This window comes from Maudiozyma barnettii, assembly GCF_903064755.1.
Source record: "Maudiozyma barnettii strain CLIB 1767 genome assembly, contig: KABA2_05, whole genome shotgun sequence".
In the NCBI taxonomy this organism is placed as follows: domain Eukaryota; kingdom Fungi; phylum Ascomycota; class Saccharomycetes; order Saccharomycetales; family Saccharomycetaceae; genus Maudiozyma; species Maudiozyma barnettii.
The window spans coordinates 405818-432132 of record NW_024545242.1 but is presented as its reverse complement, the minus strand read 5'-3'; the positions used below and the strand labels follow the sequence as shown (position 1 = coordinate 432132).

Genomic DNA, 26315 nt, shown 5'->3' with positions numbered 1-26315 from the left:
TTGCAGTAAAATCACTGAAAACGACCGAAATAACGATAAATTTTCGAGAAAATAAACGGAGAAAACGCGGTGTAGGGATGTACACACACGGTGTCTGGGTGTGTAGATGCCAGTCACACACCTGAAATAAAATATAAGTATGAATTATTATTAAGAGACGAGTATTGGCGTAATGATTATAATTATAATTATAATTATATATATTATAGAATGCAATGCCGATGAGTTGATGAGTGAAAGAATGAATGACTGGAATATAGTTTTTTTTATGTTTATGAAAGGTTTAACATAAGACACAACAAGATTCATTATTATGTCTCTTCTTTACCGATTGAGTATTAGCAGTACCAGACTTATTATAACTCAAATCAGCGGTCTTCTCTCTAATGACGATAGATCTTGACGAGTTTGTTCTACTTTTATTCAATCCATTCATACCTTGCATATTGTTACTATCGTTTCTTCCATTCTGGGACTTTATTTCAATCAATCTAACTTTACTATTTACAGATCCGATGATATCCTCACTATTATTAGTGTTTGAAGTTGGTGCAATCAGGTCTTTACTCCCTGCATTAGTAACAGTCTGATTACTGTTAGGACTAACATGTTCATGATTTGTTGGCCCTACCAAATCCATATCAGACACCGAAGACAATTCCGTCACGTCCGATATAGATTCTGGGAACATTTGGACTTCATTCTGTTTCTGTATCAACACAGCCCGTTGTTGGTATTTATACTGTTCAGCTTTAATTAACGTCTTGACGAACAATTTCTTAACGTTAATATCATGTTTTGAAGAAATCTCCATAAAATTACTTGTGTACGACAGTTCGAATCTATTCATCATCTCGAGGATATCGTCACTGGAGACTTTCCTCTCTGACATCAAGTCGGACTTCGTAGCGACGACCATGACCGGCACGGTATCGTCTATACCTCTGACCCGTTCTATTCTTCTCTGATACGTTCTTAAGTTCAGCAACGATTCCATGCTCGTCGGGTCGAAACACAGGATGAACGCATCGGATTGAATGATATGTTGGTTTCTTAATTCTGAGAAGTCTGCGATTTCAAAAGGCGACGCATCCAAGAATTGGACTTCCTTTGGCAGGAATTTTTTATTGTAAGTCTTACTGTTGATAAACTCGTGGATGTCGTGATCGTTCGACACTTTTGAGTCTGTGAGCAACGATAGAAGATTCAGTGGTCTTCTGTATATGTCTTCCATATACATGCCGGCCTCGATGTCTCTGTAAGTGCCGTTCAAGCATCGTAATATGAAGGAGGTTTTGCCTGAGCAATTATCTCCCATTACCATGATTCGCACGGAGTCTGTATCGAAACATCGAGGGATTTGATTTGGTTGAGTATCGTATATCAGCAACCCGGACATAATAGTAAAGATTGTGTGCGTGTGTGTGTATATATATATATCGGCAATCCACTTCGAGTTAGCAAGTGGAACACCAAGTGGAACGTTAATAAATTTGAATTGCAGTGGCCGTTTAAATAAATAAAAGAGTGAGAGTTTATATATGTCCAAGATAATGAAAATGAAAATGAAAGTGAAAATTATCTGGAGAAAAAGTTCCTGGAGGGAAACCCAGTAAAATTTTCAGTTTAATTTCAGTTTAATTTAAAGTTTTATTGTCACTTGTTCGAGAAAAGGTACCTTCTTGTTCTTAGTTGTTCAAAGGAAAGAGGGCCCAATAGCTATGTTACTGTGACATTACTGTGAAATCCTTGCATTAATTGAGTCCTGCTTTCCCCACCCTCAATTCGTTCGGCAAACAATTTTTATGGGGAAACCACAAGCACAGCAAGCACAGCAAGCACAGCAAGCAAATTTGAGTGAAAATAGCTGTTGCTGGTGGTTTCTGTCTGTCCGCACAAGGCACAACGTGTTGTTGCTGCTGCTGCCGCGGTCACTGGGCAGCTGTTGCCAACCCCCATGGCAAAGACGGGTGTTGTGTGTGGGTGTGGGTGCGTGGCACACAAACAGCCGTACAGGACACGGGGTGGGGTAACAACAACAGATTAGTCTCCGCATGCACCCCCACACCACATAGAGACGCGCCATGAACAAGCAAGAAAGTGGAGATAAAACCGGACGTCCGCTCCTGCGGTGGGGGTCGTACACACAAGCGAGACAAGCGTGACAAGCGAGGGTCTGGTTGTTATACGTAATGACCGTCTATGTTCATTTTGGTATCGGTGGTTCTCTCTCTCGCTGCTCCCCACCCCCTCGTTATCTTGTTGTGGTTTGCTGGGGTGGATGGCTGTCTGCTTCCACCTCTGAAATATCCAATAAAATTAATCGGGTCTTGGAACCTGCATTGCGACGTGAGACAGTAGAATATGCTGTGACAGGGCACGGGATGAACACACACACAATCTTTACTCTTATTTTCTTTTACCCCCTGGCTACAACTATATACAAAGCTATATATGGTAACCGAGCGTATACGAACACTGCATGTTTAGTTGTCGGTGTTAGAGGTTTACATATCCATATACATTAGCGAATACTCGTTCTCGTGTGTCGATCGGCGAAACGGTAAAAAAATCACTACTTCCGGTATTTTATTTATTATAGTAGACCCGTTAGCAAATATAGTTATGTGAAAGTGATGGATATATGTATATCTTGACAAATTTCTCTCTCTCTTCTCGATTGCTCTTTCCAATATCCAACTCTTGCCTTGCAGTCCTTATCGACAAGGTCGCACGACACATATCTTTCCGAACTGCACAAGTTCAACCGACAATACTACAACAACTCTGTTTCGCGAATATATTTATACACTGTTCGGCTGTCCTCCGGTTCGCTCGACTGTCTCAGGATTGATGCCTTGTACTTCCGTAATTGGAGGAGTTCTCTCTCTCATGCTTGCAACCTCTTGGTACAATATGATGCACCGTTAATAACGTTCCTTTGCAATCCGCCTGATAGATTGTCAGATCGCACTAATACGCCTTTACAGTTTCAAAGCAACGGGTCCAATCTCCAAGCCCTAGGGTTCGCGTCATGCCCTACTCAGGGCTTCAGAGAAAAATATAATTATTTTTCCCCTTTGGGTAAAACGGCCTCGAGTTGCGTTCAATTCTCTGAATATTTTCTATTTATTTATTTTCATTAACTGATTCGGTAATTGTTGGGTAGGAATTGTAAACAAAAACAATGAAAAATTATGTATATAGAGAAAAGAGCGGATGATGGAGGCATAAAGAAAAGTAGAACCCATCCACTGCATAGAACCTGTTTTTATCAGTAACAAACGTTAACAAACGTTTGTTAACGTAAACAAGTCTTTAACACATAATACATATCTTCAGTGCGGCTTGCTTAGGAAAATTAAGCCATACAACAACAATTAATATTTATAAAGGACTCCATATCTTCCAGAAACCAATACAAGGCTATTCCATTGCACTGGATCTGTAACCATTTTATCAATATTTATAACGTTTCAAACCAAGATGCCGGAAAATGAACACACTGAAACCAGGATCGTTTGGATACCGGACCAAACAGAGACCTTTGTTCAAGGTGAAATACTCGATAATGGATCAATCGACGAAATTAATAAAGGCGCAACAACAGAGGTTCGAGTGCTGAACTCAAACGAAATCAGAACCATCTCCATGAAAGATATACAACCTGTGAACCCAACCAGCTTCGAAAAGAGCGATAATATGTCCGAATTGACATTTTTAAACGAACCGTCAGTACTGTACAACTTGGAGAATAGATACAAGGATGATTTGATATATACATATTCTGGGCTTTTCTTAGTCGCAATCAACCCTTATTGCAATATCAAATTATATACACCGGAGTTTATCAACCTTTATCATGGTTCGGTCAAAGAAGAGAATAAACCACATATATTCGCCGTGGCCGAAGAAGCTTATCAAAACTTATTAACAGAACGTTTAAATCAATCTATACTGGTCACCGGTGAGTCAGGTGCAGGAAAGACAGAAAACACCAAGAAGATCTTACAATATTTAGCGTCCGTCACGTCATCAGATGATAAGGACACGATATCAAACGATTCTCCTAATAACTTGGAAAGTTTTGAAAGAAAAATATTACAAAGTAATCCAATCTTAGAATCGTTTGGTAATGCACAGACTGTACGTAATAATAATTCTTCTAGATTTGGTAAATTCATTAAGATCGAATTCGATGAACGAGGGAAAATTAATGGTGCTCATATCGAATGGTACCTTTTAGAAAAATCAAGAGTCATAAATCAACATCCAGATGAACGAAATTATCATATTTTTTACGAGTTTTTAAATAGTACCAGTGAGGCAGATTTAAATCGAAAGTATAGATTACCATCAAGCTCCATATCAAGTTATGAATACTTGGCTCATTCAAACCATTCAATAGCAGGTGTGAATGATCAAGCTAATTTTAGTGAATTGATTACAGCTTTCCAAACCGTGGGTTTCGAAGAACAAAATATTGAAAATATTCTAACAGTGATTGCTATTATCTTACATATCGGTAATATAAAATTTACTTCTGAAAAAGCCGAACAAGCAAGCTTCAGTAGTGATATTGAAGATCTTATAACGTTATTAGGAGTCGAAAAATCTGATTTTGAAACTGCGATTTTAAGACCAAAATCAAAAGCAGGTAGAGAATGGGTCTCGCAGTCTAAGAATGCTACCCAAGCAAAATTCATCTTGAACTCCTTAGCAAGATCATTATATGAACATCTGTTCTCATATATCGTCGATAGAATAAACCTGTCATTAGATCATGGATCTATGACAGTAAACTATATCGGTCTGCTTGATATTGCCGGTTTTGAAATCTTTGAACATAATTCGTTCGAACAACTGTGTATTAATTACACAAATGAAAAATTGCAACAATTTTTTAATCATCACATGTTTGTGTTGGAACAAAGTGAATATATCAAAGAAAATATCCAATGGAATTATATAGATTATGGTAAAGATTTACAATTTACCATTGACTTAATTGAACAAAAGAAGATTCCCTCTGGGATTCTCCCTCTGTTGGATGAAGAATCTATCTTACCAAAATCTACAGATGATACATTTTTTGAAAAATTGATTACAAATTGGGATCAAAAATCAGATAGATTCAAACGTTCCAAACTTCCAAACTGTTTCGTATTAAAACATTACGCAGGCGATGTCGAATATAACATCGACGGTTGGTTATCTAAAAATAAGGACCCTCTAAGTGAAAATTTATCAACTGTTCTATCCAATGCTGATAATAGTTTTATATCCAATTTCTTCTCCAAGAGTGAAAATGAATTAGACATCCCAGGATCCCCAGTGAAACCTTCTAGATCTCGATCTCCTGGTACATCCTTCAGAACTGCTTCTGCTCGTCATAGAGAACAACAAATATCCTTATTACAACAATTGAACACTACACATCCACATTTCGTACGTTGTATTATCCCAAATAACAAGAAAATGGCAAAGAATTTTGATAGGAAATTGATTTTGGATCAACTTCGTTGTAATGGTGTCCTTGAAGGTATTAGAATTGCTCGTGAAGGTTATCCAAATAGAATATTCTTCAAGGAATTTTATAATAGATATAATCTTTTATCATCTGATCAAGATGACTATCACAAGAAGGATCCTAAGAAAAATTGTGAAATATTACTATCTTCTTTACATTTTGACCCTAGTCTCTTTAAAGTAGGTAATACCAAATTATTCTTTAAAGCTGGTGTACTAGCTAAATTGGAAAACAAAAAAGAAGATAAAATGAGGAAAATATCCATATTATTCAATGCTCAGATAAGAGGTAGATTGAATAGACAGTCGACTAAAGATAAACTGAGGAAGATCACTTCTGCCAGAGTTGTTGGTAACACTTTCGAAACATATAACACATTAATGCAAGATCCATGGTTTAACCTTTTTGTTACTATCAAGCCACTATTATCTTCAACACAGGATATTACTAAGACCAAAAAATTCAGTACTCAAATAAAAGAATTAGAAACAAAAATAGGAGAAACTGAGAAGATTAATAACGAACTATTAACATCAAAGGTAGAAGCTGAAACACAATTGGAAGATATCAGAAATCTATTGAATGAGGAAAAGAATAAATTAGATTCTAAAGAAAGAGAGTTAGAAAAGATTCTCAATGCGAAAACTAATTTAGAAACTCAATTAACGGAAGCCAATAAATTAAACGATGACATTAATCTTGAAAAGAAGAATGCTCTTGAGAAATATGAAAACTCAAAAACAGAAATTGAAAAAATGAATGATCTAATTGGAGAAAGACAGAAGAAAATTGAAATTTTGACATCGAATGCAGATGAAATATCTAAAACATTTGAGTCATTTAAAATGGAAGTTTCATCAAAGGAAGAGGAATTTACGTTGACAAATCAGGAAAAAGATGATTTGCTAACAAAAATAGAAAAACTAGAAGAACTGAAAGTGAATAATGAGAAAGAAATCAGTAATTTGAAGAACAAAATTTCAAACTCAGAAGAAGATTTAGATATAAAATTGGGTGCCCTCGAAAGGAGTTGTGAAACTGCTAAGAGTAGACTAGAAACTTTAGTAAATGAAAACATTGATTTAAGATCTCAAATAAGTTCGGCCAAGAAAGACCAAATTGCTAATTCCAAGCAAATCAAAAATAAAGAAAATGAATTAAATAGATTTAAAGACAGATTGGCTTCATTCCAAAGCGAAATATCCTCAGTTTCAAAACAAAGAGATGATGCTTTGCTTGAACATGAAAAGGTATTATCTGAATTAAAGGAAGCTAGAGATAAATTATCCGAATTAAAAATTACTTATCAAACCCTTGAAAGCAATTACACATCACTCAAAGGGAAACAGCATCATATGAGCAATAGTAACAGTTCAATTAAGTCATCTAGCGTAAGAGTGCAAGATTTGGAAAGTAAACTATCTGAAGAAAGGTCGCTGAATCAATACCTGACCAAACGTTTATCTGTAAACAATGAGAATTTTACAACTGATGATATCCTTTCAGGAACCAACATGAAAACTAATGAGTTAATCCATACATATAACGATATGAAATTAAAATTAGATGATACTGTAAGAAAGTTAGAAGGAGAGATTACAGAAAAGAAGACATTAATTTCTACCCTAAGAATAACTGAAACAAGATTGGCTTCTTCATCATTTGATTATCAAAGATCTAAGGGCCAAATTAAAAACCTTATTCAGATTATTAAGGACTCTAATATCGACGTTAATCTAGAGAAGGAATTAGACGATAATTCTAACGTAGATATCAGTTTTGAAAAACTTGTTCTTGAGGTTCAATACTTAAGAAGACAACTTGAAGTTGAAAAGAAAGCACATAGTGATGCAGAGAATGTTGCGTCTGCGCTTCATAATAAATTTGGTAAGATGCAAAGTGCTGGTTCATCTTCAGATCTTTATAAGTTGAAATACGAGGCAAGTGAAGAACATGTTAAGAATTTGGAATATAAGCTAAAGGAAAACGTTTTGCATGATAGAACTAATTTAGCTGCAGGCGATATTTTCAAAAATAGAAAAGGTATTTCAAAGTATGAAGAGGAGCTCCGTTATCAAAAGTTAGAGAATTATAAGATTCAAGAATATTTGAACGATTCTGAAAAACAGATTAATAGTTTATCTTTCGGAATTAAACAATTCAAATCAAAGGAAACTTTATTAAATGAACAAATCCAAAGATTGGAACAAGAATTATCGAGTACTATAAAACAAAAGGAGATGATATCTAGTACCATGAAACAACAAAAGCAGCAATATGAGGCCTGTCTAGATGATCTACATGCCAATGAAATTCAAATAAAGGATTACACGCATGCATTAAAACAAGCTGAGGATGATGTTAAGAATCTTGGTAACGTTTTAGAGAACTTGAAATCTCAAATCAAGCAGAAGGAGAAACAACTTTGGAATACTGAGTCAGAAAGAAATGACCTTGATATGAAATTACAAGAGACAGTTCTGCAATTGAAGAGAGAACAGGATGTAAATAAGATGTTGAACTCAGATCTCGAACATATGAAGGAACGTGTTATCGCTATGAAGGATAACACACATTATTCTACGAAGATAGAATCTCTAAATGAACAAATTGAACATGGTATGAAAAACGAAACCGAATTAAAGAAACAAATTTCTACCTTGAAATATAAATTGGAAAGTCTTGGGAATGACGCTGAAGCTAAGATTAATGATTTGATCAAGCAAAATAACCATTATACAAATCTTGTTGAAGTCTTAAGTACTGAGAGAGATGCTGCCAATGCTGAAAGAATGGATCTTGACGAAAAATACAAAGAATTAAGCAATTTGAAGGATACTTTGGCTAATAAGGTTCAATTACTGAGCGACGAAAAGATGCAACTAATGAACCAAATTGAACAATTAAATTCCAATCTGAATCAAACTGGAGTTGATTTTAGTAAATCAGTTCAAGAGAGAAATAAGATTAATGGCAATATAGAATACTTAGAAGAGACATTAGCATTACAAAAAGAACAAAATGAAAGAAATATTGAATTAGTGAAAAGTTTACAAAGTGAAGTTGATGGTTACAAAGAGAAATTCGACCAAGAGAAACAAAAGAATATTGATCTTCATGAAGAGAATCAAACTCTATCGAGACAAAATCAACAATTGAGTGCTTCCGTTCAAAGTTTAGAAGAACAGATATCTGATACTACAGATAAGGATTCTTGGTTGGCTAAGATACATGAGTTAGAGACTCTTGTGTCGTCAGAGACTGATTTAAAATATGAAGAGATGAAGAAAAACAAAGCATTAGACCGAGCAATTCAAGATTTGACGGAGCGTAATGAAAGTCAAGTTGAAGTAATCAATGTGGCTAATAAGGATAGACAACAATTTGAAAACAACGTTCAACAGTATAACGACCAAATCAATAACTTAGAAAAATTCATTTCTGAACAGGAAGTTAATTTGAAGAAAGCTGTTAGAGATAACTCGTACTATCAGGATAGAGTTCTTGAATTGGAAAAAGAGTTAACATTCTGGAAAGAACGAGGCGATGGTGGTGTCAGTAACATTGGTCGTAAACAAGTAGATTCTGACGTAAGAACAGAAGAAATCATGTCATAAAGGAATACATAGTTATATATTACTATTTATATACAGGAGGACGATAAGCATTAACATTAATTAATATTAATATCAATTTTATTCTTATTCTTATTATTTTCCGAGACCGTAGTGTCTAAATACACCTTCGATATCACCAAATGCTTCTCTATTACCTTGCATGACGACGGTAGGCTTACCAGTACCTTGTCCCAAATTCTTGACATTACCTGTGAATACAGTTCTGGCGACTCTTTCGATATCCTGGGGGGTCACTTCTTCTATCTTCTCGATCATCTCACTTACAGGGATTTTACGATTGTGTAATAATATTTGCCTTCCCATGTCTTCTAATTCTACTAATTTAGACTCTAGATTCATCAACAAAGAGGATTTCAATTGATTCTTGGCTCTTGAGACTTCTTCATTGGACAATTTCAATTGTTCATTTGCAAATAGGTTACTAAATTGTAGTGCAATGATTTCAACAGCCTGAGCAGCAGCCTCAGGGATACAAGAGATTGAGATTCCAAAGATTCCTGAATCTGAATATGAATGGTTGAACGCTACACAGTTCTCGATGAAGTAGTATTGGTTCAACACATGTGTATACAATCTCGAGTACATACCTTTACCTGGGCCACCAGCACTAAAGGATCCACCACCACCTAACAAAGTTTGCAAAGTTGCCAAGATATAAATATCTGGATGATCGATGGGGAGTCCCTCAAATCCAATTTGAATATGGTATAATTCAGGTAGATTACCAAACGTAGGAGCAGGTGGAATAGATGTTTCACCACCAGTATAATGAGCTGCCTCCTTAACTATTGGTGGATGGGTGGATTCCCAATCACCCAGATGTTTCTCTGCATATTTTAAAGCAACATCATGATCGACACCAACAAATGAAGCAACGGTATTCTCTGGGACATAAAATTTATTTCTATAATCATTTAAATAATATTTTGAAATTGAAGGTATTAATTCTCTAGGACATAATAAAGGTGAACCTAATGTTTCACCTGCAAATGCTGTGGTGTGTAATAATTCAGGTAGGATTAAATCCGGTTTTAGCCAAATTTCATCAACTTCATATTGTGTAGCCAATTTCTGTTCATCCAACTCCTGTTGAGAAATGTTAGGAAACCTCACAGTCTCTGCCATTAACCTTAACATTTGATCAACATCGTTATTAAAGACAGATGCTTGGTACATCATTGTTTCCCTTGACGAAGTACATTGATAATTCCCACCTAATAATTCTAAAGTTTCGGTTGTTGTACGACCATCGATATGTTGGGTCGATTTAAAGGCTAATCTGTCTAGGATATGTGTGCATCCTTTTAAATTTCTCTTTTCATATCTTGAACCTGCATTGATATATAGACCTAAAGCACTAAAATGGCCCGGAACGCTGGAAGTAGCCACTCTAAGACCATTCGATAAAGAAGAGAGTTGGAATCCCTTTGCTTTTGCAACTGTAGATAGACCTCTAAGCATTTTCATATATATTTGTGTGTATATATATATCTAGTATTGTATTATGTTGGGTTTGGCTGTGTATCTTGTATTATATTGAATTATATTATATGTTGAATATTTGGGTGTGTCTTCCTCTTATATTATTTCTTCTTAAGATTTCGCGCAGTTTGCCATTCGAAGAGCATAGCAAGAAGCCCAATAAGAGCAGACAAGATCAAGAAACTGCTAAAATAATGGAACTATATAGGATTCACTAGTCACATGTTACATGTCTATATCGAGGGTATTATTATATGATTATATGTCCATGTCATAATTATCATATTACTTGGTACTGTTCGACCGTAGCTTGGGAGAACGTTTTCCCTGAAGCATTGTTCGTTGTAGAGATATTGGTCGAGGGCCAAATATGAGAAGTAAATTGTTTGAATATGTATTTTCTACATCTATGCAATTGTCATTTCACATTTCCTTATCAATATTACTCGCATTACCATGAGCAGACATGGAGTATATACGTATATTTATAGGTGGTTCAGAGCTTCTCCAACTTCATAAGCTGTCTTCCATTAGACTACAATTGTACAGATAGATATATATATATATATATATATATGAAGGTAACGGTACCTCAACAAGTTGTGCCAACTGTTATGTAATAGAGGATAGTCAAAGATAGAGAAGTAGTTTAACTCACATCAACGTCACTATGCACGAGCTGCAGTTTGAGTCATCGAAAATTAATTTTCCGGCGAAATTTTCAGCTTTTTGGAAACCATCGACCAGAACCTGAACCTGCACCTGATAAAAGGAGTCTGCAAGGTTACATAGTTCCTAATATACTCCATTATACATCTGTATATAACCACGTTCTCTCCATCTCCTCACACACAGACATTTTGCTATACATCATGCCACGGAGTTTTGTTATTAAAGTGCCAGCTTCCAGTGCCAACATCGGTCCAGGTTACGATGTACTTGGTGTTGCTCTATCACTATACCTTGAATTAGAAGTTACAATCGACCCATCCAACGACAACGTGACAACTAGTGACCCAAACAATTGCCGTATCACTTACTCTGAGGACTCCGAAGGTTACGACTCTGTTCCATTAGCTTCCGACACTAACTTAATCACACGTACCGCCTTGTATGTGTTACGTTGTAGTAACGTTCGTCGTTTCCCATCAGGTACCACAGTTCATATCAAGAATCCAATCCCATTGGGACGTGGTCTAGGTTCCTCTGGTGCCGCTGTTGTTGCAGGTGTCATGCTAGGTGATGAAGTCGGACAATTAAATCTATCCAAACAAAGAATGTTAGATTTCTGTCTAATGATTGAAAGACATCCAGACAATATCACAGCAGCAATGATGGGTAGTTTCTGTGGTTCTTTCCTACGAGACTTGACCCCACAAGAACTGGAACGTCGTGAGATCCCATTGGCCGAAGTCTTACCTGAGCCATGTGGTGGTGAAGACACCGGTTTGGTTCCACCTCTACCACCGGTGGATATCGGTCAACATGTCAAATATAACTGGAACCCAAAGATCAAATGTATCGCCATTATTCCACAGTTCGAGCTATCCACTGCCGATTCTCGTAGTGTTCTACCAAAGGCTTACACAACTCAAGATTTAGTATTCAATTTACAAAGATTAGCTGTCTTGACCAATGCTCTAACTTTGGATCCACCAGATGCCAAATTGATCTACCCAGCCATGCAAGACAGAGTGCACCAGCCATACAGAAAGATCTTAATTCCTGGTCTGACCGATATCCTACAAAGCGTCACCCCAGCTACTCATAAAGGGTTGATGGGTATCTGTTTGTCAGGTGCCGGTCCAACCATCCTAGCATTGGCCACCGAGAACTTCGACGATATTGCCCAAGAAATCATCAACAGATTCACCAAGAACAATGTGGAATGCCAATGGAAGTTGCTAGATGTCGCCCAAGGAGGTGCCACTGTCGAAAGACTATAATCAGCTGCATCTTCTTCTTGTATAGATCATCAATCAACTTATATAAAGAAATATTTTTATGTGTAATAGATTTTACCCGGCTTCGGCTGCATAGAAAAAAATTCGGGAAAAATTGCAGGCAGAGAAAGCCCTCTAATAAGGCTAATAATTAAAGGTTTTCAAACTGACGATGTTTGATGCAACCATCGATTATTATATAAGAGTGAAAGTTGGAATTATTTAATATCCATCTTGTAGATTACTATATCTACATCTACATCTACCCAGTTGAAAGTGATAATGATCAAGACTACAAACGAGAAAGGGAAGGGCTATACAGTCTCCTACAATGGTATATTATACTCATTCATATTGACAGTCATCGCCGTCTATGCTTTATACAAATTGTTTACAGGACATGGAACAGACATTGATTTCGGGAAGTTCTTATTGAAGACCTCTCCTTATATGTGGGCCAACCTGGGGATTGCCATGTGTATTGGTCTGAGTGTTGTTGGTGCCGCATGGGGTATTTTCATTACTGGTTCCTCTATCATTGGTGCAGGTGTCGCTGCTCCAAGAATCACTACTAAGAATTTAATCTCTATTATTTTTTGTGAAGTTGTCGCTATCTATGGTTTAATTATCTCCATCGTATTCTCTTCAAAATTGACTGTAGCATCAGCTGACACAATGTTTTCTAAGTCAAATCTATATACAGGGTTTTCATTATTTTGGGCTGGGATCACCGTTGGGGCTTGTAATTTGATTTGTGGTATCGCTGTTGGTGTCACAGGTGCTACTGCTGCTATCTCCGATGCTGCAGACTCTGCATTATTCGTGAAGATCTTAGTCGTGGAAATTTTCGGATCTATCTTGGGTCTGTTAGGGTTAATTGTCGGTTTATTGATGGCTGGTAAAGCAAGCGATTTCCAATGAGATAATAGCATAATCATTTAATAGACATCCCATCACTATTTAACTATTTGTCTCTATCTCCTTCTATCTCTTTATATACAATATCTTTAGTTATATATATATATACTCATGCATGAATGCACTCATATCATTATTATACATACATATGCTTGTCTTCTTTTAGATATATACATATGTACTTCTTGGCCTTTCTTGGTGGCCCTTAAACAGATTGTGTAATCTTTAGTTCAATGATTATTATAATTACTTTTATACGTTTATACAAACTTTTGCAAGTATTCACTTATATTGTATGGTACATTTTTTCCTTTTCGTTGTTTGTTTGTTTTTTATTACTCTTCAGCTTCGAAGTCTGGATTCTTTCTTAGGATCACTACACCTTCAATATTACTAGTGTAACTGATATATTCATCATTCTCAAGCTCTGCTCTTTCTCCATGACCCAATAATACTGGAGTAGATTGTGTAATCCAACCTGTAATGGTCTTTGGCTTACCGGCTTGACCAACTGTCTCTACGGCTTGACCGACACGGACATTTACCTTTAATGGTTCACCTTCTTCATCTAGTGTTATAATGAACTTTGGTCTAATACCACTGTTCATCATATAGAATAGTTGGTGATGTTTCAACATGAAACTTGGGGACACAAGACCAGTTAAAACAGTCAACAATGATGCCAGTGTGGTCTTATTTAGAACATTGGCGTCATTGTATATATCCATTGTCATCGTACCTTTACCCAGATGGACTAAACCTTGTGATAATCTTGTAATGAATAATGCGTCTTGTTCACGGGAATAATAGCTGGCTAATTGTCTCAGCAATTGTGCTAATCTAGCATTATTTGTACCAACACCACAAAGACCCATTGCAAAGATAGAATTCATAGAGACATCTAAATCTGGATCATGAGAGAAACGGGTTAATGTATCAAAGACCTTCATTTGTGGGTCAGCCACAGAGACTAAACCCATCGCTAATGGAACCATACGACGAATATATTCATTACCATAATGCATTAGATGACCGAAATGACGTAAGGACATTTCTTTACCGATATCTTCACCTATAGCAATTAGCGCAACACCAAGAACAGCAAAACAGGATTCTTCAATTAAACCGGCCTCTTTTTCTTCTTCTTTTTCTTCTTCCTCAGTAATTCCTGATTCCTTTTCTTCTTCCACTGCCTTACCAACAGTTTCAGTCTTCGCATTTTCAGGTTTCGAATCCTCTTGGTCAACATCCATAGCATCATCTTCATTGTCAGCATTGACATCATTGCTTTCTCCTGTAGTGGTCTCTGCTGGAGTTGTTTCATTATCTTCGGCAGCACCGGCGTCTTCATTTTCTTTAGTACCTAAGAAATCACTTATACTATTGGCCTGATCTTCATTATCACTCTCTTCATCTTCATCTTCTTTGTTAACAGCTTTTGGAGTCAAACGATGCAATAAGTCTTGAATTAACAAAACATCACCAGTACCAGTGTAAGCACACGCATTGATTAATACCTCGATTGCGGAAGTCATTGGATGTTCGATGGCGCTCAAGGTTTCCATGACATCATCTACTTGTTCACCTTGTTGTAAATATAATAAACCTAATGATAAAGCTAAGAATCTCACCCATTCAGATTTCAATTCCGTGGTAGTACGTTCTAAGAAATTATCCATAATTGAAGTAGTAATATCACCGTTACATGTACCAACAAATATATGAGATAAGGCCAAACAAGCCATTGTAGATGTCTCTAATGGTAGAGATGTATCGGCAGCCAAAGGTAATAAGAGGCCTAAAACTTCTTCATTTCTACTACCAGCAAAGGAAATACCAAGGCCCAGGATAGCAGCAGAGCTAATCTTTGGATTAGTATTCGTTACATAATCTTGTAATAACAATAGTGCTGGTTCAACATCAGCGTCATGAACACCAGCTGCAGAAATACCAATACCTAATAATGCACCAGCCTTAACTTCAGGTTCTTCAACGTATAAGTATTTATCTAATTGTTGTAGACCATCAAGATTCCATTGGTAAATTGAACCTATACTGGCTACAGCAGATGTCATACCGTCACCTTTTGTCTTATAAACCCAACTATCGTTATCGACAATAAGTTTGTCATTACTATAACCCAAGTTTAAAAATCCATTGACGAATGATGCAGCTAAGTTTTGTTGAGCTGAATCCATACCGGAATTAGAAAAGATAGATTTAGAATTATCCAAATGACTCTTGTAAATATCTTCAGGAATCTTTGGTACAGTTAGATTTAATTCTTTAGCTAAATATAGGAAATGTTCTGATAGTTTAGTATTGCCTATAATATCTTGAACACCCTCATATTCGAACGAAACTTTTTGAACAGCCAAAATATAGGCTAATTGTTGGTGCATAACTTTATCATTTGTAGCATCAAACACCGATCTCATTAATTCTTCATTACCTAATCTGATAGCAATGGCTAATGCTTCGGTCAGCTGAGATTGCGATAAATAAATTGAGAATGCTGTCTGTAAGAATGATATATCTTCAGGGGGAGGCAATAATGGAACACATGCAATCATATATTTACAAACTCTCTGGTATGTATTTTCATCAATAAATTGAGGTAATTTTTCAATTGATTCAATTTCTAATAATAAATCAACAGCATCTTCTTCACCGTTGTGTTTTAAGAAATATGGAACAATGTCTAGAGATAATTGAAGGATATCGTCTTTAGAAAATTCGAAATCTGTTGGTGTTGGAGTTGCATTTGCAGATCCATCAGAGTTTAAATCAGCTTCCTTTTCCAATTGATCATTGTAAATTTCACCAATTTCAAGTGCTAGATGGCGAATATACTCGTGACCCCAACTTTCCAGGTCTGTCTCTTCGGATAACAATCTAAATCTTAGGGAATCATGTTTACCATTATCGGAATAAGTCATAGAAAGTACAGAAAGAATACCAGATAAGGTTGACTTGGATTTCTTATCTGTCCATTTATCATGAACACTACATAAACTTGGGTAAGCTGGACGTAGAAATTTCAATGGTTTAGGGACAGCAGTCATGGAACTTGTGGAGTTTTGAATAAATTCCTTCAATTTTTGTAAAGAAGGTTCATATAATGAAGTATCATTTTCCTTCAATCTTTCAACCAAAAGATCTAAATCTTCTTTTAATTTAGTGTCTTCTTCTGATAATTGCTCCTCTTCATCATCCTTCTTTTTATTCTTATGTTGAACCTTTTCTGTAGTAGGAATGGTCTCATCGTTTTGAACTTCCTCAGGTTTCTTTTTATTTTCTAATCCTTCAGCCATTGTAAGTTTATAAAGTATAGACCTTCAAAATATTAATAAAAGAGTATCAATAGGATTTTTGATTGATCCTTATTTCTTCCTGTTTTCAAATAATTATATTGTGCAATACACTATTTACCAACTTGAATTACCAAAAAAATGTGGTATTTATAAGCTTTTTATCAGTCTTGTCTTTTGCCACTACACAATTAATCAAAATGTGTGTTATATATATCTTATTCTTGCTTCCCCTGTATTCTTCAACCACTCAAAATTTCAATATGTTTGTTACCTTCTTTTGCCACCCATCATTATTCAGGTCTTAGTTTCCGTCTGTCTTTCTTTCTTCCCACTCAAACCGAACTGAAATTTTAGCGGCGAGCAAAAGAAAATAGGTTAGAAACGCCGCGGGTAAGGTTCGAATAGAGGCTATTTGAAGGAATATACTAATAAATGGGAAATGGAAACCTCTTAAATTTGTTTATGCTTTAGTATTTGTTTGTTATAAATGTTTGAATATGGATAAGTATATATATTTTATAAAATCAATTGACTTCGAAAAATTGTCAGTTGTTGTTGTTAGAAAGAACTGGGGTCGCCTACAAAAGGTAAACTCCGAGATATGCATGCTTGATCCAGTTGAACAATTTATCGTACACTATCTTGTTAGCATTATGATAACTGATACTGTGGTCAGAATCTGGAAATACGTGTACATCATAGTTCTCGACATTATTCAAGTTTAGTTTGTCCAAAAATTTTAAACTATTTTGGAAATGGACATTGTCATCACCTGTACCGTGCATTAACAAGAACCTTTGTGCTTGTCCAATCGATGTGACATTATCTACTTTAGAACGGTCGTAACCTTCTTCATTTTCTTGAGGAGTGTGCATGTAACGTTCAGTATAGACTGAATCATACAATCTCCAATCAGTGACCGGTGCGACGGACATCCCATATTTGAAATGTTTCCCACCGTCACGTTCCAATGTTTTCAAAGTTAGATAACCACCATAGGACCAACCGAACAAAGAAATTTTTTCAGAGTCAACATAGGATTTACTTCCATAGTATGCAGCTGCTGCGATTTGATCTTGCGCTTCATAGTCACCTAGGTTATCACGTACTAAAGATCTAAATTCTCTACCTTTAAATCCAGTTCCACGACCGTCGACAACAACAACTATTGCACCTAATTGGGATGCGATAATTTCGTTGAATCCCACACCAAATGTCTTGATAACTTGTTGTGAATTTGGTCCACCATATGCGTAAAAGAATACTGGGTAATGATTCTTTAAATTTCTATCAAAATCGTTAGGTAAAATTTCAAACGAGTTGACAATAATATCATCTCCATTTGCGTCTTTTCCTAAGTTTAATTCATTGAATTTTTTAGAAGGTATTTTGTATAGTTCTGTACTTTCAATCAATTTTTCATTTTTTTTCAAGTAGTACAGGGTTTCTCCCAGGACATTCCCCTCGATGTGTTTATCCTTCTGTGAACTCCCTAAATCAACAATCTTTTGATATGGAACCTTAGGACCACTGCATGTTAACAACATGAATCTAGCACTTGAAGAAAATGTAGCACTAAAAACACCATCTTCAGATGTGTCTGTCACTTTATGAACAACACCGGGACGATCTAATTTGACATAATATAAATGTCTTTCTGTAGAAGATTTCTTTGTACTAATGAAGTAGACACGATTTGTGTCGTAATCAAAGGCGGCTACTCCATTTACAACTTCCCAGTTTCCTTTAGTCAATATCAATGATTTAGTAGAATTGATTGGTGAAAAATAAACTAAATGATTGAAGCCATTGATAGGTAAAATATCTATATAACCGTTTTCAGCTCTATCGTACTTCTGATTTCTTGGAATATAAAAAGTGTCATGTGTTACTTCCCACCAACCACCTTGAGACGATTCAATTCTTGTCACTTCCGTGGTCCTCTTGTTAGCATCAATTTCAAGGACCTTTAATAGGTCTTGGGATCTATCACTGACTTTAGCAATGACACTATCTTTACCTACCCAAATAACTTCTGTAATCAGATTATCGGAGTCTTGGAAATACTTACTAGTATGACCAGGGAAGCTAGTTTTATCATTGATACTATAGACATACAAATCCACCAGTGGGTTCGATTGACCACTCTTTGGGTATTTGATGCTACGCATTTCTGGATATATGCTACTTTCTTCTTGAACATAATAAGGAATTGTGAATTCATTGACATCTGTTTCATCAGTCTTTAAGAACGCAATATAACTACCATCTGGAGACCACCATAATGCCTTATCCGATTCAAATACTTCTTCTTCGTAAACCCAATCGGGTCTCCCATTAAAGATTTGAGAACTTCCATCACTAGTCACCTGTTCTGTAGTTTGTTTCTTTCCCGTTGAATATAGAAATATATCATTATCTTGGATGTATGCAATATCCATGGCGTTAGGGGACCATTCTGCTAATGTGATATGATCACCAATGTGACTGAAAGTGAGACTTGACTTATCATAGACAAAATATGATGCCATTGTAGAATGTCTCCAATTCTTAACAGTATTTGTTTTTATCAATAATTTCTTCAGATCCGGTGATGCCACAATATTGTCAATGGTCATATTATGACCATCTTCGATAAATGTCTTACCTTTTAAAAGTACGTTTTCGTAATGCTTGTCTGAGACAGATTTGATTACATATGAATCATCCTTCCAAGTTACATATAATCCTTTATCCTCTTTTGCACCAGTTGTGTGTTCTAACCATTGGATATTATGCATCTCTGGTTTAAATGTGCCATTCCTAACATTTGAAAAAGCTACCTTAAGCTTCCCATCCACCGTCACATTTGGATTTGGGAATACATATTGTGGAAAATCTCTAGATTCCTTGTCATTACTCTTTATAGTTTTTATAAGGAGCAATGAACCCCATAGAAGTAAAAGGACAACCACTCCTAACTTTATTAACCTATCTATTAGTTGTCTAGATTCGCTCTTGAAATGGTCCTCAGGGATCCTCTCTATATCCTCTACTTCATTGTTTTGTACATCTAATGGAGTTCTCTCGTCAGTACTGTTATCGTTGCTGTTGTTTAGAGCAACCACCATGATTCAAAAAGTTTTACTTCGTTAGACAAGTAGGTCTACTTATTTTCAAATATATTTAGTCTATATGCTTATATATCTTTCTTCTAGTATAACCCAGTAAATTATTTAGCAATATTTTGTCTTGTAGGTATTTAATTACAATTAAAATAGTCTCAAATAACCAAAAACTACTATTACAAATCCCAATTGGAATAAAGGTTTGATTGTTGCAACCAAAAAGGAAAATTATATAATTATAAAAATATCCTTATTTCCTTCTTTCCCTTTTTCCTTTTTCCACTTCGTTTTCCCAATTAAGGCGAATTATTTTCCTTTTAATTTACCCGTTTAGGATATATAATTAACTTAATATACGAAAACAAATTTAAACTCCAAATATGGATCCAACATCGAAACAACAATTGACAAATAAAATAATATATTATTTTATTTATATTTACATAGAGATGTATATTTGAGTTCAGACAATACTTATAAAGTGATGGTACCGTTTAGGATAGCAATAGCGTAACCACCAACGTAGTAATCAACCTTACCATCTGGTAAAATGTCAATCTTACAATAAAGATTACCATTTCTACCCACCCTAGCACCTTGAGTAATGTGGAAAGTTTTGGATTCCTTGAATTGATTAATCTCTTGCAAGTATCTCAAAAAGGCCAAAGTACCACTACCACAGACTGGATCTTCAGAAACACCTTCATTTGGAGCAAAAGCTCTGATTTCGTACGCATCTCCAGCAGTGCAACCGGTCTTTAAACCACCCACTATGACACCAGTGTGAACATTTTCTCTGTTCAAAGCAGTCATTGCGACCAAATCTGGTTCAATTCTTAAAACTTCTTCAGAATCCTTAACCAACAATACAGCCCAGTTTGGACCAACTCTTAGTAGCTTTGGTCTCTCGATCGAATTGATGTTCATGGTTGATTCGTATGATTTGATGACACTGTCACTAATTTCCTCTATGGAATTTGGGCCAGCTTTGAACGAGATCTTTTGGTCATCTGTGACAGTTAGCTCAATGTGACCTAATCCACATTGTTGAATAATTTTCTCCTTCTTTACACCGGTGAATTCAAGGAAAGCTTTACAAGATCCAACTGTTGGATGACCTGCAAATGGTAATTCACTCCCAGGAGTGAAGATTCTTAGTTTGTAATCACAACCAGCATCAGTTGGTTTGAAAAGAAAAGTGGTCTCTGAAAGATTTGTCCAGCTAGCAATGGCTTGCAATTGTTCAGTAGTGACTTCTGATTCATCGATATCCATACAATTGGTTACAGCCACTGGATTACCCTTAAATAGTTCTCCAGTGAATACATCAACTTGTTTGAATGGGAGAATGCGAGGCATTTTTATTTGTGGTGTTATTGTTCTGATTTTTTGAGTTGTAACAAAGGAAAAAGAGTATTGTACAATGGAACAATTGACAAAGAACGAACTGATTTAAGTGAAAGGTGTATATATCTATCTTCTTCCTGTGATATATGTATATAGGAAGAGAGATCTGTCTCTATTTATCTGACCCTTTACTTTCGTACTATTATTATCTATTCTTTAATTATTGAGTGAGTCACTTCACCCGAAAGAAAACGAATCGCAGCCTAAACGTCGAATGCCGCTAACAAATCCTTTTTTCACTTTTGGAGCAATCACACATTGAACAATGGATACAGTCTAACTTTTTAACGACCAATAAATGGATGGTGTTATGTACATTGACAAGTTATTGTCGTGAAAATTATTTATTTGCAATATATATATATCTATATATAAGTGCGTGCGTCGTTGAGAATTTCAAGACACACGTTTCTTGTTGATTTCATCTTATCTATATGTACTTTCTGTCTAGACCGAATGCCAGCTCCTTTTCTAGATCAAATAGTCCAGTTTGGTTATTATTCACATTCTGAACATCTGCATCAGGAGGTGGTATCGTTTGACTAACACCTACAGGCGAAGCTAGTAAGTTTTCATGGGGTCTTGGTGGTAGATCAGTATCATGTGATGGTAAATCATGAGCATGTAGACCAAAATCCTGCAGAGGTGTAGCTTGGTTAGAACTTCCAGGTTGACGCATAGGTGTTGCATATTCAGAATGGCTGATTTGATGACTTGAGTGCATGCTACTAGTAGATGTATGTTTCCTCATATCGCTTTCCTTCTGTTTCTGTTCTAACTCTTGTTGTTGTTGTTGTTGTTGTTGTTGTTGTTGATGATGATGTAGTTCCTGTTCTTCCAATAATGGTTGTCTAACAAACTGTCTGAAATCATGTACTTCGTCAGTTACCATCTGTGTTAATTCATCCATATCATTCACGACTTCGAAACTAAAGTCAAATTTATCTGCACAGATAGGCTCATCAGCTGGATCATGCCAAATAGACAAATATGGATGTTGTAAAGCCTCATCTACAGTGATTCTCCTTTGTGGATCAAATGCAAGCATCTTCTCCAATAAGTCCAACGCTTGAGGATTTGCATTTGGATATAACTCTACAAATGGAACTTTTGGAATGTAACCTAGTTGATGGATATAAGATTGGACATTCTTTGATCCGATTCTTTTCAACGTCTCTTCTGAAGGGGTCCCTAATACTTGCAATATTTGGTTCAATTGATCCACGTAATCTTTACCTTTAAAGATCGGTTTCCCACCTAGGAACTCGGCTAGGATACAACCTGTAGACCATACATCGATAGCCTTTGTGTAACCTTGGTAACTTAACATAATCTCGGGGGCACGGTACCATCTGGTGGCAACATACTCAGTCAAGAATTGGTTGTTTTCAACTGGGTTTTCAGAGTAACCTCTAGCTAGGCCAAAGTCACAAATCTTCAATTGACAATCTGCATTGACCAACAAATTCCCTGGCTTCAAATCACGATGTAATACATCTGCTGAATGTATATATTTCAACCCACATAGAATTTGATATATGAAGCTCTGATAATGAGCATCAGTTAGAGGTTGACTAGATTTAATGATTTGATGCATATCACATTCCATTAGTTCCTCATATAGGTAAAGTCCGTTGAATGTACCATCTGGATAAAAGACGATATCCATATCGTACAAACAAGTGATATTCTTGTGACCTCTGAAGTGTCTTAATAATTTCAATTCACGTAATGATCTCTTACATAGTAGAGTTTTGGAGAAAACGTTTGTAACTTTTTTGATAGCTACAGTAGTCTCTTCTGCTGCTTCTGCAAACCTGGCAGAGCAAACAATACCATATGCACCATGGCCGATCTCCTTTATCAGTTGGAATCGTTTATCTACAGTGAAATCCTGGTTAAATACCTTGAATGTGTGTCTCTCAATGCTTTCACTCATTATTTGATCTTGTATTGAAAAGAAAGCGCCAAAAAAAAAATGTTAATTATGTGGATGTGTATTTACAGCAACGGTATTTCTAAACTAATGAGCTTAATTTGAATATATATATGTATATATATCTCGAGATATATTTATGTTTCCCTTTAGCTTATGAGTATACGATTTCTGGCCTTTGTTTGATCCCACTTTAAAGTATATAAATAAAAAAGGGCCTCAAACGATCAAATGTAAATGAGTAAAATAACGTCTAATATATAATATCACTTAAACCTGAAACTAATCTTGACCTTGTGAAGTGCTTGATGACAGACGATCAGTAGCCTCTGCAAGATAACGAAAACTGTTTCTCTTCTATGATTACCAAATCTCAAAAACTAAAAATAACTCGTTTCCAACCACCGCAGAAATTTTTCTTTTTCTTTTTTTGAGGCGTTGCACATTTTGATGGTTATTTTCAATATAGAGAGATAGAGAGAATATACTAAAAACAAACATTAAATCTATTTACTTATTTACTCCATGGAAACGGCTTCAGAGGTTGGATAATGGGATAGGCTATTATTAGTAGACAGTTTTCTTAGAGGCATGTTTTGCACGTTCTTGTCTACTTGATGGTCTCCAAAGTAGTGTAGAATTCCTTGACTTTCTCGTTTGAACGAATCTTCTTAGCGTTAAAGTTTAGCACTTGCAAGTTATCCATTGATACAGCTCTTGATAACGCCACATACACTTGTCCAGCCTCAAAGATATTCTTCAAGTCCACTTTGAGTCTTTGTATGGTCTGTCCTTGCGCCTTATGGATAGATAAAGCCCAGCATAGCATGATCGGTAATTGTGTTCTCTCGATCCCTGTCTTGTCACCTGGTAAATCTACAGGGAATTTATCGGGAATGACTAACTCATTATAGAATTTACTTTTTCCGATGGACCATCTAATATATGGGTATATACTTTTTTGATCTCTCTCTTGTATAGCAATGTTAAGTAATTCACCTAGATTATTAGCACGAGACATTGGTCTTGCTTGGACCTCTCTGATAAAATCATCAGAGTTACGTTTTATAGGTTTACCGATTACTTCAGAAACTAATCTCATATCGATGATAGTATCATCATCGATTACTCTGTACATTTGATTCATCTTTAGCATCAATTTCGTAGTTGTAAAAAATAATACTTTCCCAAGAGTGCCATTCACTAAATCAACTTCTGGTTTGTTTTTTAGCATCATCACTTGAGCATTTTCTTTTAATACTAATAAACGTTCTGCCATGACTGATGAGTCTAATAATTTACGTTGCTCTGGGGTGGCAATATCCTGTGCTTCGTAGCGATGTTCGTCTCCAGGTAATGACCCTAATTGTCTTGAATTGGATAATTCAACTTCTCTTCTTGTTGAATAAAGCTCAGTTGGGAAAATACCATCGTCATACTCGATATTTCTTGACAAATTTTGTAAAGTACGTGCCATCTGTTGCTCAATATCACCAAATCTAACACAGTTCAATATTTTCACCAATTCGTCATCCTGTTGTCTAAACACTTTGGTCAATAAGATTGTCTTATGGATACAACGTTGCCACATCTCACTCTCAAAACAAAATATACTCTTTTCATTGTTGCCATTAGCGTTGTCTCGTTTTTGAACAGGAGGCAATTGAAAGAAATCTCCTGTTAATACAACTTGGATCCCACCAAACGGTCTATCACTTTTCCTTACGGAACGAGCAATATATTCAATTTTATTTAAAAATGTACCATCAATCATGGAGACTTCATCAATAATCAAGACTTTTGTATTCTTGTAAATGTTCAAAATATCTCTACGTTTCATGACTCTATTGACAAGAGTCTGAACAGGTGCTTGAGCAATACCAACTCCGGCCCATTTATGTAGCGTAACACCTCCGACAGTGGAGGCTGCTAGACCTGTAGATGCAGTCACGGCAATTGCATCACGGCCATAAATGGCACCTAGTTTAGTCACAATGTTGTTTAGGATAACAGACTTACCTGTACCCGCAGAACCTGTGTAGAAGATGTTAGCCTTCTTGTTCACAACTAAGTCAATAACCATATCTTGTTCTTTTGTAAGTTTTAATGGTGTTGACTTATGCTTCTTGGAAGATGACGAACCACCACGGCCACTCAGAGGCTTTAATTTCTTTGATGAAGCTAATCTTAAATCGGAATGGAATGATGACATATTGACTCTCTTTCTAGGAGATCCTTGAAATGATGAGGAGAATGAATCAGATTCGTGTTTATGAAAGTCTAATTGTGTACTAGTGAATGACAATTGACGAGATCCACTAGAGATATTTGTTACTTCCTGGAATGTAGTGATTCCATTAGTATCCAGTTCTACTTCTACCACCTCGGTCTTACTATTTGATCTTCTAAAACTGGGTGCTCGAGACAAAGTAGGTTTGTAACTATTCAAATGTTCAACTGTCTTCAACCTATGTAACTCAGCAACCGGATCACATTCATCAAAGGAACCTTGTGAAGAGAACAGGGATGACGATAAGGACGGATTGATTTTTGATCTGTTCAATTTAGCTCTATGAATGGGAGGTTTCGATTCTTTTTCTTCATCTATATTGATAATTTCTTGAGTCGGTTCTCTTAGCGTTTTGGACGTAGATGTGACCAATTTTCTATTTGTGATGGAAGGTGATCTATTTTGAGAGACACTTTTACTTGGTTGAGATGCGGCTACGACGGTATGCGATGTTACCGATGACGATGATGATGACGATATAGACTTTTTACTGAAGAATGATGCAATAGATTGTTGGCGTAGCGGTGCTTTTTTGCTCTCTATCTTGGCTGGTCTAGAGCCCTGTGAACTTGATAAGCGGCCTCTTAGCATTATGATTAGCTTGACCTGGGGGGAATGTAACTAAAGGAATGGTAGCCTATGAAATAGATAGCTCTTTGTTTCATATATCTATTGAATGAAAAGTATAAATCTTCTAACTTTACCCAAATCTATATATATATATATAATACGAAATGTATCGATATATTG

The 26315-nt window shown here is 36.0% G+C and overlaps 10 protein-coding genes across 10 annotated transcripts; 3 read left to right on the top strand and 7 right to left on the bottom strand.

Moving 5' to 3' along the window:
• Positions 1-283: 283 nt before the first annotated feature.
• On the bottom strand, positions 284-1399 carry KABA2_05S04312 (uncharacterized protein; the record flags this gene model as incomplete). The annotated part of the gene is made up of 1 exon (XM_041550834.1): positions 284-1399. The coding sequence occupies one exon, from the start codon at positions 1397-1399 to the stop codon at positions 284-286; it is 1116 nt and encodes a 371-aa protein (XP_041406768.1).
• A 2087-nt stretch (positions 1400-3486) lies between these two features.
• Positions 3487-9147, top strand: MYO1 (myosin 1; the record flags this gene model as incomplete). Its single annotated transcript, XM_041550833.1, has 1 exon — positions 3487-9147. One exon carries the CDS (start codon positions 3487-3489, stop codon positions 9145-9147), a length of 5661 nt encoding a protein of 1886 aa, XP_041406767.1.
• A 93-nt stretch (positions 9148-9240) lies between these two features.
• Positions 9241-10635, bottom strand: MAS2 (mitochondrial-processing protease subunit alpha; the record flags this gene model as incomplete). The annotated part of the gene is made up of 1 exon (XM_041550832.1): positions 9241-10635. One exon carries the CDS (start codon positions 10633-10635, stop codon positions 9241-9243), a length of 1395 nt encoding a protein of 464 aa, XP_041406766.1.
• Positions 10636-11522: 887 nt separating this feature from the next.
• On the top strand, positions 11523-12596 carry THR1 (homoserine kinase; the record flags this gene model as incomplete). Its single annotated transcript, XM_041550831.1, has 1 exon — positions 11523-12596. One exon carries the CDS (start codon positions 11523-11525, stop codon positions 12594-12596), a length of 1074 nt encoding a protein of 357 aa, XP_041406765.1.
• Positions 12597-12875: 279 nt separating this feature from the next.
• Positions 12876-13514, top strand: VMA16 (H(+)-transporting V0 sector ATPase subunit c''; the record flags this gene model as incomplete). The annotated part of the gene is made up of 1 exon (XM_041550830.1): positions 12876-13514. One exon carries the CDS (start codon positions 12876-12878, stop codon positions 13512-13514), a length of 639 nt encoding a protein of 212 aa, XP_041406764.1.
• Positions 13515-13846: 332 nt separating this feature from the next.
• RPN1 (proteasome regulatory particle base subunit RPN1) lies at positions 13847-16825 on the bottom strand (the record flags this gene model as incomplete). Its single annotated transcript, XM_041550829.1, has 1 exon — positions 13847-16825. The coding sequence occupies one exon, from the start codon at positions 16823-16825 to the stop codon at positions 13847-13849; it is 2979 nt and encodes a 992-aa protein (XP_041406763.1).
• A 578-nt stretch (positions 16826-17403) lies between these two features.
• Positions 17404-19935, bottom strand: DAP2 (dipeptidyl aminopeptidase; the record flags this gene model as incomplete). Its single annotated transcript, XM_041550828.1, has 1 exon — positions 17404-19935. One exon carries the CDS (start codon positions 19933-19935, stop codon positions 17404-17406), a length of 2532 nt encoding a protein of 843 aa, XP_041406762.1.
• A 471-nt stretch (positions 19936-20406) lies between these two features.
• YHI9 (Yhi9p) lies at positions 20407-21291 on the bottom strand (the record flags this gene model as incomplete). Its single annotated transcript, XM_041550827.1, has 1 exon — positions 20407-21291. The coding sequence occupies one exon, from the start codon at positions 21289-21291 to the stop codon at positions 20407-20409; it is 885 nt and encodes a 294-aa protein (XP_041406761.1).
• Positions 21292-21769: 478 nt separating this feature from the next.
• On the bottom strand, positions 21770-23278 carry SLT2 (mitogen-activated serine/threonine-protein kinase SLT2; the record flags this gene model as incomplete). Its single annotated transcript, XM_041550826.1, has 1 exon — positions 21770-23278. One exon carries the CDS (start codon positions 23276-23278, stop codon positions 21770-21772), a length of 1509 nt encoding a protein of 502 aa, XP_041406760.1.
• Positions 23279-23885: 607 nt separating this feature from the next.
• Positions 23886-26156, bottom strand: RRM3 (DNA helicase; the record flags this gene model as incomplete). The annotated part of the gene is made up of 1 exon (XM_041550825.1): positions 23886-26156. One exon carries the CDS (start codon positions 26154-26156, stop codon positions 23886-23888), a length of 2271 nt encoding a protein of 756 aa, XP_041406759.1.
• Positions 26157-26315: the final 159 nt, after the last annotated feature.